This window comes from Prosopis cineraria, unplaced genomic scaffold, assembly GCF_029017545.1.
Source record: "Prosopis cineraria cultivar Desert tree isolate PC_DT_omini unplaced genomic scaffold, ASM2901754v1 PC11, whole genome shotgun sequence".
Lineage (NCBI taxonomy): Eukaryota > Viridiplantae > Streptophyta > Magnoliopsida > Fabales > Fabaceae > Prosopis > Prosopis cineraria.
This window is the reverse complement of record NW_026555342.1, coordinates 17140761-17155924: the sequence shown is the minus strand read 5'-3', so window position 1 is coordinate 17155924 and position 15164 is coordinate 17140761. Positions and strand designations below refer to the sequence as shown.

At 31.9% G+C, this 15164-nt stretch overlaps 2 protein-coding genes across 4 annotated transcripts; one reads left to right on the top strand and one right to left on the bottom strand.

Moving 5' to 3' along the window:
* The first annotated feature begins 205 nt into the window (after positions 1-205).
* LOC129285992 (TMV resistance protein N-like) lies at positions 206-5157 on the top strand. Its single transcript, XM_054922019.1, has 6 exons — positions 206-824; positions 1243-2341; positions 2452-2724; positions 2874-3683; positions 4212-4792; positions 4879-5157. Exons 1-6 carry the CDS (start codon positions 316-318, stop codon positions 4970-4972), a joined length of 3366 nt encoding a protein of 1121 aa, XP_054777994.1. The 5' UTR covers positions 206-315; the 3' UTR covers positions 4973-5157.
* Positions 5158-7013: 1856 nt separating this feature from the next.
* LOC129284776 (disease resistance protein RUN1-like) lies at positions 7014-13755 on the bottom strand. 3 transcript variants are annotated; one of them, XM_054920249.1, is made up of 8 exons: positions 13218-13755; positions 11356-12454; positions 10979-11251; positions 9424-10233; positions 8605-8757; positions 8117-8439; positions 7941-8018; positions 7014-7353 (listed from the first exon to the last, which is right to left on the bottom strand). In XM_054920249.1, exons 1-8 carry the CDS (start codon positions 13724-13726, stop codon positions 7227-7229), a joined length of 3372 nt encoding a protein of 1123 aa, XP_054776224.1. In that variant the 5' UTR covers positions 13727-13755; the 3' UTR covers positions 7014-7226. The 3 variants fall into 3 exon arrangements, with proteins under 3 accessions (XP_054776224.1, XP_054776222.1, XP_054776223.1); XM_054920247.1 differs by having other exon boundaries at positions 7015-7353; positions 8117-8757; XM_054920248.1 differs by having other exon boundaries at positions 7016-7353; positions 8135-8757.
* Between the last annotated feature and the right edge of the window lie 1409 nt (positions 13756-15164).

The window sequence follows — 15164 nt, the reverse complement described above, 5'->3', positions numbered from 1 at the left end:
ATTTTTCCCATGCAATTTCTTAACTAGTATTCGACCAAAAAAAAAAAATTCTTAGCCAGTGTTATTTTTGGTCCAAGCATTGAATAGATTGACTCAATACTCATAGCAATAAAAGAATCTTTTTTTTTTGCTATCACAAAAATTGGTTTAAGATAAAAGTCAAACGAAAACGTGGCATTGACCAATGGATACAGATGAATCTGCAATCCTGCACCCTCCAATCATCTTCCTACCTTATCTTCCACGCTTAGATGGTTTCACTGTTCAAATCTCAAAACCTTAGCTTTACCATTGCGATTATGTCGCAGCAACCATATGGCGATTCAAGTAGCCTCATCATCATCCTTCAGCTTCACCAGAACCAAGTACAGATATGAATATGACATTTTTCTGAGTTTCAGAGGCGAAGATACTCGCCACTCCTTCACTGAAATTCTCTATGATGCTTTGCGACGTAAGGGAATCAACGCCTTCATTGACGACAAGAAGCTTGGCAAAGGGGAAGAGATCTCTCCAACGCTTCTCAAAGCCATAGAGAGATCCAGAATTTCCATTATTGTCTTCTCTACCAACTATGCTACTTCCACCTGGTGCCTCGAGGAACTCGCCCACATCGTTTGGTGTAGGAAGCAGAAGAACCAGGCGGTGATGCCCATCTTTTACAAGGTGGATCCATTGGATGTTCAGTATCAGAGAAATAGCTTTGAGGAAGCCATGGCTGCTCTTGAAGATAGGTTCAGAGATGACTTAGAGAAAGTGCGAAAATGGAGGTCTGCTTTGTCTGAAGCTGCTAGCTTGTCATCAGCATGGCTTTTCGAAGATGGGTAGGTTTTGTTTGATTGGCTTCTTCCTGATGAGATTTTCTAACAATCTATTATTGATGGTTATTGGTTTCTAATGACATAACATGCTAATGGTTAGAATCTCCTAGTATAAGCACACTTGAGTTAATTTAAAAAATCTTGCATCGAATAGAATTAGGATTAATAAAAACAAAAACATCATAAACTTTAAGTTTTAAGATTTTAAATAAAGACATATTATTATCTTTTGCTTGTGGCCCATTAGTTTTCTCCCTTTGCTTATGGCCTAGAGTATTTTTTGAAGTATTTAATTTTTTTGGGTCTTTAAAAAATTCTTAAATTTAAGGTTTTTAATATTTATATTTTCATCTTAATTTTTGACCGCAATTTTTGTTAATTTTTACTCAGGAAATAATAAAAAGCGAATGTGTTTCTGTAGGTACGAGTTGGGATTTATTGAAAAGATAGTCGAAGATGCGTATGCTATGCTGCCACCAAAGCGCTTCCATAACACTGATCATTTGGTTGGACTTGAACCTCGTATTGAGGAGTTGATGTCACTTCTGAATAAGTCTAATGATCGTGTTTGTATGTTGGGGATTCATGGAACTGGTGGGGTTGGCAAAACAACCATTGCGAAAGCTATCTATAATTCAATCTTTTACCATTTTGAAGGTTCGTGTTTTTTGTTTGATGTCAAAGAAGCATCAAACAAATATCAGGGCATTGTTCGCCTTCAGGAGACACTTTTATCAGAGATTGTTGAAGAGAAGAGGATGAAGTTTGGTAGTATTGATGAAGGAATCTCAAACATAAAGCACAGACTCTCTCAGAAAAAGGTTTTGTTGGTTCTTGATGATGTTGATGAGGTTGAACAATTAGAACAACTCGCTGGAGGTTGCGATTGGTTTGGATCTGGAAGCAAGATCATTATAACTACAAGAAATAAGCAGTTGCTAATTGCATGTAATGTTAGAGAAACATATGAAATGAAGAAGCTAGACTGGCTTTACTCTCTTGAACTTTTTTGTTGGCATGCCTTTGGTACGAGCCAACCTAGGAAAGGCTATAAAGACATGTCCATTCATGTTATAAGGTATGCGAGTGGCCTTCCTTTGGCTTTAAAATTAATAGGCTCCAATTTGACAAATAAAAGCATTAAGGAATGGAGATCTATATTGAAGCAATATGATGAGATCCCAGAAGGAGCAATTCATCATGTATTGAAGATAAGCTATGATTTTTTGCAAGACGGTGCTAAGCGTGTCTTTTTAGATATTGCTTGTTTCTTTAAAGAGAAGAAATTGGAATTTGTTGAAGCAATACTAGAAGCTTGTCATTGTGGAGCAAGGTTTTATATTGAAGTTCTTGTTGATAAATCTCTGATAACTATTCGTCGTAATGGTTACTTGGACATGCATGGTCTAATACAACATATGGGTAGAGAGATTGTTAGGAAAGAAGCACCATATGATCCTGGTAAACGTAGCAGATTATGGTATAACAAAGATGTTCTCAAAGTATTGTGTGAAAATTTAGTAAGATTCTAGCCAGTCAATTTTATTTTATTCTATATATAGTGTTACGCAGTAGATTAATTGTCTAATTTGATACCTAACATTGTTGCATCTTTGTGCTTGAACCACAGGGAAGCAGTAATATTGAAGGAATAATTCTCGATCCACCTCAACAAGAAGAAGTGGAGTGGAGTGGTTTAGCATTTGAGAAGATGAATAATCTTAAAATTCTCATTGTTCGCAATACCAAATTTTTAACAAGTCCAAAATATCTTCCAAATAGTTTAGTGTTACTTGATTGGCAGGAATATCCTTCAATGACATTGCCACAGGATTTTTCTCCTCCAAAGTTAATCTGCTTCAAGATATATGGAAGCCCTTTCAGATTGGTGGAACCATTCAAGGTCCAGTTATTTTTCACTCTTCCTTCATTGATGATCAAATTCCTTTGACCATAATTTTGTAACATCCCACGCAATTATTCTGTTCTGCTTCCATCCTTTATTTGAACCAAACAGCCGAATTTCTCTAATTACTAGTTTTCGTTTTGCAGAAGTTTGAATATGTGACATACATGGATTTCTCAAGGTGTAAATTCATAACTGAAGTACCTGACATGTCTCGGTTTCAAAATTTAAAAACATTAAGCTTTAGTGAATGTCACAATCTGATCAAAGTTCATGATTCAGTGGGATCTCTATGTAAGCTTGTTGAATTAGATGTTAGCGAATGCATCAAACTTGCAAGTTTTCCACATGAAATCAAGATGCCATCTCTTGAAGTTCTTAATATCAATGATTGCAAGAGTCTTGACTACTTCCCACACATCGTGGGAAACATGGATTCCCTCATGTATATTTATGCAGATGGCAGTGCTATTAATGAGATGCCATCTTCCATTGGAAGTCTTCCAAGGCTTGACAGTCTATATTTAAGATCCTGCAAAAGTCTTGAGGAGCTTCCAGACAGCTTATTGACATTGCATAATCTTAGAGTGATTCTGTTAGGAGGTCTAAAACCTCATGGGAGAAAATCTTTGAAGAAAGTATTGCAAGAGAGCCAGCTAACAATTATGAGCTTCTCGAAGTTAGCTCGCCTAGATCTCCACGATTGTGGTCTTTTGGATGAAGATCTTGACCTAACTCTGAAATGTTTCAAGAATGTGAGAGACTTGAATCTATCATGGAATGATTTTGTGTCACTTCCTGGGTGTATTAAGGAGTGTGTTCATTTGTGGAGACTAATAGTGGGTAACTGCAAGAGACTTAGAGATATACCAGAGCTGCCATCAAGTTTAGGGGACATAATGGCAAATAATTGCACATCATTAACCTTGGAGTCTTCAGGCCGTTTATGGTCTCAGGTTTTTCTCATGCTTTTGTCTATTTTCTATGTTCTAGATTAATCAAGTTACAAAAAGTGTGAATGGTAAGGTAGTAATTATTAATTGGTAATTTTCATTTCCCATATTCATTAATCCTCTGGTTTCTCAAAAACAATCATCAATTCATTTCTTGTCCAATGGCCTTTTTTACTCCCCTTTCCAATTCTTCTTTTATCCTGTAATTAAGATTAATTATTTCATGCTGCAAAGCCCCTCTGCTTTTTGATAAAGGAGTTTTTTTTATCTGGTTATTCATTCTTTAAAATGCTTTTAATATTGACATTCTCACCTATCTCTATCAACAAATTAATGTACAAGATAATAGATTTCTGACTTGAACTTTCTGCTCACCTATATCGCTTAAGTAAGTCAGAATCTCAAAGTCACTGTTTTCCTCCACAAAATAACACAGTCCATGAAATTGTCGAAGCAATTTTTTCTTCAAGTACATTTTTTTTTATTTTATTTTCGAACCAGTGAATGCCTTTGGTTTTTTTGATAAATCAGGCAAAAAAGAGCTTTGGTGTGGGAATCGTTATGCCAGAAACAACATTTCCTGATTGGTTAGACCATTGCTGTAAAGGAGCAAAATTGTCTTTTCGTGTTCGTGGAAATTTCCCTCGTGTCGTCGTCGCATACGAGACGGGGAAAGCAAACACAAGGATGGAATTTTACTCGTTGGAAGTTTTTATGAGCATCAATGGTCGCAATAAAATGTCATGGGTACAAAGTGATCGTGATGCAAGGGAAAGGGGTCGTATCTTGTTGTCTTTTGGTGGTCAAGGTCATGTGTTTTTGTATGATCTGCTTAGTGATTTCAGGGAAGAAGAGTTGGAAGGGCTCAATAAGTTTCTGGATTTGGATTGGAATGACGTGGACATACAAGTTACATGTCAACCACCTGATCTATCCATAGTGAACTGTGGTATTTATGTCGATAAGCAACAAACTAACATGGAGAATATCCAGTTCAAGTCTCCTCTGCTTTCCATGGATACTTCAAAAACTTCACTGAAACGAAAAGCTATAGCTTCTCATCCTAAGGAACCACCCAAGAAGAACTTGAGAAGGTTCAAAGAAAGGACAAGGTGAGACTGTGTGCTTCCTATGTATTAATTGTCGTTTCATGTTTTTTGGATTATCATTAATTTTTTCCCCTTTCCCATATTTGTAGGAAAACTAAACGACGCCAAAATTTTCGTTCGCAGCACAAGAGAAAGATGTTTTTTCCTATGGCTAAGCATCTTTGGAGAGCTTTGTACTCTTAGGTATCAAATATTACCATTCGTAGCCCATTGTTAGCCAAAAAGGATTGTTGATCTGCACGAGTGTTAATCCCAAGCTGCATAGAGATGATTATATGGATATTGTTTAAAGTTGAGAAATTCATTTCTAGCTTTCACAAATTTTATCATCGATAAAGAATTGAGCTCCAAACTTGCTCTTAAGATTATACCCAAGCACCCATAGAATTATTGAGAAGATTGTTGAATCACTCTTTGGCCTTGCCTTGTAAAGAAAAAGATGATAAGTGCAATTTGAAAATATAATTAGGTACCTTATTTTGTTTGAAAAAATCACATACTTTCAAAAAAAAAAATCATATACTTGTTGGCATCTTCATTATAAAGACCATTGAGGATCACATTCAACTGAAACATTGTGATTATGACAGGTTTGATATCAAAAGTATATGCTAAAAACTCATGCATTAGAAAATATAAAATTGAGTACCCTTCATATTCTAATTATTAGCAAAGTCATTAATTGAGATAATATCATACTCGTCTTGTGGCATATTATTAGATTGAGTTTCAAGAAGTATTTCATAATTAAGAGATTCAATTTTATCAAATATTGTCACTCTTTTCAGTTTTTTCATATCCTGGCGTATGCTAGATAGGTAAGTGAAAGAAGAAAACAACCAAGCAACTATCAAACTAAAACAAAAATAAAAATCAATAAGCCAAGATAAAATAAAATATCTACAAGCTCAAGCAAAATTTACTATATTAGCCTAAAGTTACTAAAATATTTTCAAAGCCAAATCCCTAGTACTAACACCAAAGGCTTGTTCTCTTTAACCCATAAATGTACAGGTCATGACAAGTAGTAACAACAACAACAACAATTTTTTACATAACAAATAATCAATTTAAAAAATACACAAGTCTTGATTTAATTGATAAAAAGGTCTTAAATATATAAAATTAAGTATATAAGTTTTTTCAATTTTCAAATTACCATAATGAATTGCATAAGTTTTTCTCGCTTTTTTCTCTCCCATGTTTAATAGTTTCACTCTTTTTCAGGGGTATTTTGGAAAAATGGGAATACTTCAGAAAAAGTTAACAACAATAGTAATCATAATAATAATTAAAAATCAGACTATTTACAAACTATAAATAATATGATAGTAAGATTTGTTTTTCAAATTTTATATAATATTTAAAAAGTCATAAGTCACCGTGTTTATATTGAGCAAACATATGATGGAAAAAATGGGGTGTTAGTGCTTATCACTTGATGAGCATCATGATGCTTGTATGATGGAGCATCTAGATTGTCCAAATTTACAAATTTTATTTTATACTTAATAAAAAAATTTAAAAATTTTAATAAATTTATATTATATTATCACCAATATGTACAATGCAAATTTAATTTGAATGATTTAATTTAATATTAATTTTTTTATAATTTTAGAAATTGATTATTCAAATATATTCTAGATAATTTAAATTTAAAATTTTTAACTCGTAACTTTTTCTTAAAACTTTTTTAAAGTATCAGTTTGAATATTATCTTTAATTTTAATTTTTAAAATTATATTTACTAAGATAAAAATTTACAAAAATTTTAAAAAAATTTAAGCAGAGTTGTTAGTTAATTTCAATAAGACGATTGATTTCATTTCTTAATGCATTATCATAGTAAATTTTGGCTACACATGTTTATGACGAAAACAATATGTTATATCTTATATATGTTTAATTTTTTAATGACAATTATCATAGAACTTTATTATAGAAAAACTTGGTAAAATTGTTAAAATATCCATTGTTATAATCGTTATAATAAGGTGTTTCTGTTTAGTTTTTCTTTCCTGTTTATCTAAAAAAAAAAAATCTCCTGAAAATGTTCTTTTCATGTTTAGTTATATATAACACCCCATAACTCCCAAATAGATTTATTTATTCGAAGTTGGTATTTGTAACATTTTCACTTTGACACACTCAAAGAACTGGATTTTCAACATTGACAACTGAACTATCAAATGCTTGAATTAACTGATTAAGAATTATTTCAGTTTAACTAAAAATTTTGAGTTTGAGTTTAAGTTCTAGATATGCATTACATTATTTGTGGTAAATATATCTTCAAAGAGGTGCTTGCAAGTTGTTGACCAAATTAATTTGGGTCAAGACCTAAGATATTGGAAAAAAAGGGGGGGGGGGGGATATTATTGACACCTGACAGTATTGGATTCCAAAAGACACCACCCAACTTGAATTAATCTTGTCAGTCATCGCTGTCAATTTGCTCAACTTTGAAACAATATTTCTTCCGAATCCGAATCACCTGAGGCATCATCTTCTGCACCGTCCACCGGAGAATCAAGTTCCAGACATTATGAATCCATGTTTTCCTGAATTTTAGAATCGAATCAATATTTGATCTTTTCTGTCCACTATCAACCATATGGGTTGCATTTTTTAAGAGCAAAAATGAGAGTTAACTCTCAAAACATTAAATTAATGAAAGTTTTGTATTCGATAAATTTTTTTAGAAATAAACGGTAAAGATACTTTAATCTAAATAGTAAATTTGGAAGTTTTAAATATAATTTTTAATTTGTAACTATTTTGCAACTCATTTTTTCAATAAATTTTATCAAAAATTTAACTATCATTAATTTGATCTTTCAAAATTTTATTGTCATCTTTTTTTTTAATTAGGCAAAGCCGATGATTGAGAAATATAATATATATATATATATATATATTACATATGGCCATGACATTTGAAAACTAAACAATTTTATTTATAATAAACTATGGAATTTGAGATGAGACACATTGTTATAATCAGTTATTACTATCAAATTGTTATTAGGGAAAATCAATCTAAAGGACAAAAATATTTATTTTTAAAGAAGGAGAAAAGGATTAGATCTAGACATTTAGTTAACTAACAAAAGACCAGCAATTGTAAAATACTGATGGCTAATAGTACAGAAATCTCCAAAATTGCTTGCGCATTGGAAAATGCCTCTTGTACCACGAGCGAATAACTTGGTGTCGTTTTCTTCCCCTACAATACATGAAAGGGAAACGAAACAATCAAAATTAATAATGAGCAAAAACCTTGAAATTAAACGACAATTAGAGTGCATATAGGAAGAATTATACAGGCTGACTGGCCTTGACCTTTTTTTTGTGGTATTGACTTCTCCTTTATCAGCAGCCTTGAAATTTCTCAAGAGCTTCCTGGCTGATTCATTAAGAGCAGAAGATATAGCTTTTCGTTTCAGCGGTGAAATTGTTGAAACCTTTATGGAAAGTCTTGGAGACACGAAGCGAATATTCTCCATGTTTGTTCGTTGCTTGTCCACATAAGCTCCACACTTAACTATGGAGATATCAGGTGGGTGACATATAACATGTACATCCACATCATTCCAATCCAAATCCAAAGACTTGTTAAGCCCCTCCCAATCTTCTTCACCAAGATTCTGAAGCAAATCAAACAAGAACACATGACCTTGGTCACCAGAAAAAATCAACACAACACCATCTCTAATTGCATCAGACCCATAAAAGGACGCATAACTTTGTATCCACGGCATTTTACGATCATTGATTCTCATGAAAACTTCGAAGAAGTATCTGTGACTCGCCTTCGCTTTGTCTGATTCAACTGCGACTACAAGACGAGGGAAATTTTTCCCATGAACTCGGAAAGACAATGTCCTTCCTTGACAGCAATAATCGAACCAATCAGGGAATTTTGTTGCTGGCATACCGATTACTCCGAGAAAGCATTTTTTAGCCTGATTTATCGAAACGGTAGAGATCAAAGGTGCTTTTAGACTTAAAAACAACATAGAATAGAATACTTCAACAAGAAATCTGTACTCATATACCTAACCCTCTATTTGAAACAAAAAGAATAGAAAGAACTTATATACTTAGTTTTATATATTTACGGTGCTTGTTTTTAATTAAATCAAGATATATGAATCTTTTATAGATTAATTTCATAACAAACTTGTTACTAATATTATTAAGACACATTAAAATCTATAGTACATTTTAATTTAATTAGATAAAAGTATATTAAGTATATAATGTGAAGTACCTAAGTCTTGCCCGAAAGAAAATAAGGGGGAGAATAATGAGAGAACTAAAAGTATACAAAATGGATAAATTTTTTCTCCTTAGCATAAAGTTTTTCTTTAGTTTTCCCCTTCTTTAGGAGAAAACTAAAGATGAAAAATATCTTTTTCCTGTAATTTTCTCCCTTAATCTTTTCTTATCTCAATTTTCTTTTCATTCTAAAATAAGGCCTAACAGTCAGGACATTTTCAATTTATTAGTTATTTTAAATGTCATCTTTTCTATACAATTATAACATGATATATATCCAGAAATTCATAACTCCCGTAGCTTTAAAGTTCAACATGACAAATGAAAATTATCAAAAGCATGAGAAAAACCTGAGACCATAAATGGCCTGATGACTCCATTGATAATGATGTGCAATTCTCAGCCTTTATGTTACGCAATTGTGATGGCAGCTCTGGTATGTCTCTTAGCCTTTTACAATTATTCACTTCTAGTTTCTTCAAGTAAGTACACTCTTTAGTGCACTCAGGAAGGGTCGCAAAATAATTCTTGGATAGATCTATGTTTTGAACGTTCCGAAAACATGCCAGAATTACATGAAGATCTTCATCCAACAGACCACAATCTTCGAGACACAAGTTCTCAAGGTTCGTACAACAAATAACTGAGGATTGGCTCTCTTTCACTAATTTCTTCATATATTTTTTTCCAGGACGTTGAATGCCGGCCAAATCAAGGTTCTCAAGATTTTCCAACTTGAATAAGCTGCTTGGAAGCTCTCTAAGACTTTTGCAGAACCTTACAGATAAATATTCGAGCCCAGAAAGATTTCCAATGGAAGATGGAAGCTCTTTGATGGCAGTTTTATCTGCTGAGATATGTTTCAATGCATCCATGTTTCCCACTATACGTGGAAAGTAATGAAGATTCTTGCAACTTGTGAGATTAAGAACTTGAAGAGATGCCATGTTGATTTCACGTGGAAAGATTTTAAGTTTGGTGCATTCTCCAACATTTAATCGGACCAGCTTACAGAGAGATCCCACAGAATCATGAACTTTAATCAGATTGCGACATCTAAGAAAGGTCAATGTTTTTAGATTTTGAAATCGGGACATATCAGGTACTTCAGTTATGAATTCGCACTTTGAGAAATCCATATATGTCATATATTCAAACTTCTGCAAAACAAACGCCAAAATTATTTAAGCCTCTCAATTAATCATTATTTATCATGTACAAATTCAAAGAGAAAGCCCATCTAATTACTTAGCTTCCTCTGTTTCTATATATAAGATATTTTCTAAAAACTTATTTCATCCTCAAATATAACAAGTGTCATGATATTGTTGAACAATTAAACAATTTTGTCATTGTCTTGAAAAAGAAGATATTAATTATGTACTATACCCACTGCCACCATCATATTAATTGTGATATTATTGAGGGCAAAATTAAAAAATTATTGTGATTTCAAGTAAATAATAAACTTTTATTGATATATGAGATTCTGTTAAAATCACATTATATATAGGGATTCTTTTTAAAAAATATATATATAGGGATGGAAGAAGTGAAAGACTAACGTAACATGAGGGAGAGCTCTTAAAGTTGTAAACATTATTTATGTAAAACTCTCCAATGTGGGACTTTGTTATACGGCAAGAAATATTATCTTTAAAATAGAATATCCCAACCCCCATCACCAAAAAAAGAAAGAAAGAAAGACTATTCCAATCTCCCTGTGGTTATCTAATCTTATACTAAATTTCTTAAAAAAAAAAAAACCTCCTTTGCATTATATGTGAGAAGCCTATATATAGAATATAAGAAAATGCAAGGAGAGTTACGGTCATTTATACGTTCTTGATACTTATGAGAAAATTAATTATGGTCCAACAAAGGATAAAGATTGAAAAGAAGTACCTGGAATGGCTCTTTCAATTGGAAAATACTTCCATATAACTTGAAGCAAACAAGTTTTGGAGGAGAAAAATCTAGTGGTAAAGTCGTAGAAGGATATCCCTCCCAATCAAGTAATCTTAAACTATTGGGAAGATATTTAGGACTCCTTGAAAATTGGGTATTTCGAATGAAGAGAATCCTTAGATTAATCATCTTCTTAAGGGCTAAACCATTCCACTTCACTTCTTCTTGTTGAGGTGGATCAAGTAATATTCCTTCAATATTATTGCCTCCCTGCAATGCAAGTTCAAACAACATTATTAGATATTTGCCAAACTTGCGCATAATAAATTTAATGTTTATGACTATAAGAAAATAGATAAGTTGAAGATTCTTACTAAATTTTTACGCAGTACATAAAGAACATCTTCATAATACCATAACCTGCTGCGTTTACTAGGATCTGAAGGCGCCTCACGCCAAACGATTTCTTTACCCATTTGTTGTATTAAATCATGCATGTGCAAGCAACCATTATCATCAACCATTATCAGAGATTTATCAACAAGAACTTCAATATAGAACCTTGCCCCACAATAACAGGCTTTTAGTATTTCTTCAACAAATTCCAATTCCTTCCTGTTAAAGAAGCAAGCAATGTCTAGGAAAATACACTTAGCACTGTCTTGTAAGCAGTCATAACTTACCTTCATTACTTCATGTATTGTTCTTCCTGGGACTTTATTATATCTTTTCAATGTAGATATCCATTCCTCTAAGTTTTTATGTGCCAAAGTGGAGCCTACTAATTTTAAAGCAAGAGGAAGGCCATGTGCATAATTTATAACACCAATGGACATATTTCTGTAGCCTTTTGGAGGTTGGCTTGTACGAAAGGCATGCCAACAAAAGAGTTTAAGAGAGTCACGCTCATTTAGCTCCTTCATTTCAGATGTTTTTTTAATATTGCGCACAATTAGCAATTGCTTGTTCCTTGTTGTTATAATGATTTTGCTTCCACGACCAAACCAATCACATGCCCCTGCAAGGTTTTCCAACTGTTCAACTTCTTCAACATCATCAAGAACCAACAATACCTTTTTGTTAGAAAGTCTATGTTTGATAATAGATTTTCCTTTCTCAACACTGTGAAACTTCATCCTCTTTTCCTCAAGAATTTCTGATATAAGTGTTTGTTGAAGGCGAAGAAGACCGTTGTATTTTGTTGATTCTTCTCTGACATCAAACAAAAAACATGCACCTTCAAATTGGTAGAAGATTGAATTGTAGATAGCTTTTGCAAGGGTTGTTTTGCCAATTCCACCAGTTCCATAGATTCCCAACATACAAACACTATTATCAGTTTCATCCAAATGTGACTTCACTTCTTCTATGTGAGGCTCAAGTCCAACAATGTAATCAATGTTATGGAAGCGTTTAGGAGGCAACCTAGCATATGTATCTTCAACAATCCTTTCAATAAACCCAAATTCGTATCTGCAAAAGGGAAAATTATGGTTTTACTATGAAGATGAATTTCGCAAAAATGTTCTCTTTTGTATATTTTTATTCTCGTTTATCAAAATTTTGATTCTTTGAAAATAACCTCAATATTAATTAGCTCTACTCTCATTTTTTTAACCACTTCATTATTTGTATGAATTTTTTTAAATTATAAAATTATGAAACGTTTTCTGCTACTTTTAAAATGATAACAATTAAGTAAATTATGATAACAATTAAGTAAATCCAAAAGAATAATAAAAAAAAGTCATAAAATATAGAACAGTATAAACTTTTAAATTGAAAATAAAATTATGAATATTAATATAAAATCTTTCAAATTAAAAAACACATGTCTAATTTACTAAGAAGGAAATTTATGTTGTAATCATTCAAAAATGACCATGATAGTGTTGTATTCTAAAGCGTCATAAAAAAAAAACATGTGTTGTATTCTAAAGTAGTGTTACAATTGATAACTGGGTTCAGAAGCTTAAACATATATATATATATATATATATATATAAGCCTTAAATTTTAAAGTTGAGGACTCAAAAGCTAAAACTTTATAATCCGATCATCATAAGAAAAATATTTTGAAGACGACAGCTTTACAACACCTTTAATTTTAACAGAAAAAATGTCATAGATCAAAATTTCAAACATCTTCAATATATATCGTGGTAACCAATAATTAATTATTATTCGGAAATTTCATCTGTAGAAGGAAATCAGAAAATAGTACAAGCAAACTTACCCATCTTCGTAAAGCCATGCTGATGACAAACTCGCAGCTTCAGACAAAGCAGACCTCCATGTTTGCACTTTCTCCATGTCATTGCTGAACCTTTCTTCATGAGCAGCCATGGCTTCTCCAAAGTTATTTCTCTGATACTGAACTTCCATGGGATTCACCTTGTAGAAGATGGGCATAACCACCTGGTTCTTCTCCTTCTTACACCGGATGATATGGGCAAGTTCATCAAGGCACCATGTGGAAGTACCGTAGTTTGTAGAGAACACAATAATCGAAATCCTTGACTTCTCAATGGCTTTAAGTAGCGTAGGTGCGATCTGTTCTCCTTTCCCGAGCTTCTTGTCGTCGATGAAGACGTTGATTCCCTTCCGACGCAAAGCATCGTAGAGAATCACAGTGAAGGAGTGGCGAGTATCTTCGCCTCTGAAACTCAGAAATACGTCGAATCTATACTTGGTTTCGCTGGTAAAGCCATCAGAAGATAATGTTACTGGGGCTTGAATCGCCATGGCTGCGATAATCCTGTTAGCTAGCTAAACACAACTTACAGAAACGTACTTTGGTTCATTAAATAATATCCCTCCCAGAAGATGATGCTTCGATTTTGTTCGATTTTCGGGAACAAAAGTTTTTGGTGCTGAGCCCAGGCCCAGACGCAAATTTTTAAACATTATTAAAACAAGTATATCTATATATTGTTAGGTCAAATTTTTTTTTTTAATATTTATCATAAATAATTTTTTCATTTAAAAACATTAAATAATAAATTAATTAATTAATTAATATTCAGGCCAATCAACTCTGAAAATGGACCTAATGGAATTAATGAAAAGAGAAATTAAATTAATTCCTCATAATATGATAAATTAATATTCGAATTGTAATTAAAGAAAATGTTTATATTTAATACGTGACAATCCTTCGAACAAGTTTGCCGATGAGTGGTGCAGACTGCACAAAATGATCCCTTTTTTTTTTTGGGTTAAACTTTTATCGTTTCTGGAAGCGACTGTTCTAAAAAATAAAAACATTATAAAAGTAAATGAAAAATTATTTTATTCAAAGTCAATACTCGTTCGATTCTTGAGTTATAATTTTTCAGTGAATTCTGGGTTTTTTTTTAAAAAATTAAGAGTCAATAATCATGAGGGAATTATTTCATATCCATTGTTGTGTTTTAACTTAAATTTCCCTTTTTTCCCCCCTCAACTTGTTACATATGTGATATTCACATTTTATATTACTAGCTAACATGAGTTCAAAATAAGTCAGCTGGAAGAAGCTCTCTCAATATATAACATTTTTATATCATCATATTTTTAATTTTATCGCGTTAGCTGAGCATAAACTTAATTACAGAAATATTAATTGTTTCAAAATTAAGCAAATTGACAGCGACTGGCAAGTCTAATTCAAGCTGGGTGGTGTCTTATATGGAATCCAATACTGTCAGGTGTCATTGTTGAAAATGCTGTAGAAGATGCCCCACTGGTTTCTTTGAACGTTATTGAAGATAGACACATAATGTAATATTTGTAATTTTGTCGTTTTGTACATCGGGTTAACATATCAATGTGAGTATGTGTCATGATCAAGAGGATCAAGAATAATGGCAATTAGTTAAATTTTTAATGAATTAATATAGTTATATCTAATTATGTATTTTAATTATTGAAGAAATAAATTTTTTAATTTTATAATTTTTTTAATATAGATATATTTTGAACAATATAAATTTAATATTAAATTTTTTAATAATTTTTTATTTTATTAAATATTAAAATAAAATTATTAAAAAATTTAACTTTAAACCTTGTAGATAAAATTTTATATCTAAATAATTAATTTATAAAAATTATAATATTAAATTAAATTATTCAGATAACATTATTAAATTAATGATGTATATATTTATTAAAAAATTTACAATTTTTCATTTTTATTAAT

Bases quoted from the DNA above. Each gene is read 5' to 3' on its own strand.
- LOC129285992 (XM_054922019.1), top strand. From the start codon at position 316: ATGGCGATTCAAGTAGCCTCATCATCATCCTTCAGCTTCACCAGAACC. The intron at 2,342-2,451 runs GTAAGATTCTAG...CTTGAACCACAG, and splicing joins AAGTATTGTGTGAAAATTTA to GGAAGCAGTAATATTGAAGG. The intron at 4,793-4,878 runs GTGAGACTGTGT...CCATATTTGTAG, and splicing joins AGGTTCAAAGAAAGGACAAG to GAAAACTAAACGACGCCAAA.
- LOC129284776 (XM_054920247.1), bottom strand. From the start codon at position 13,726: ATGGCGATTCAAGCCCCAGTAACATTATCTTCTGATGGCTTTACCAGC. The intron at 11,252-11,355 runs GTAAGAATCTTC...CTTGCATTGCAG, and splicing joins ATGTACTGCGTAAAAATTTA to GGAGGCAATAATATTGAAGG. The intron at 10,234-10,978 runs GTACTTCTTTTC...TTTGTTTTGCAG, and splicing joins AATTGAAAGAGCCATTCCAG to AAGTTTGAATATATGACATA.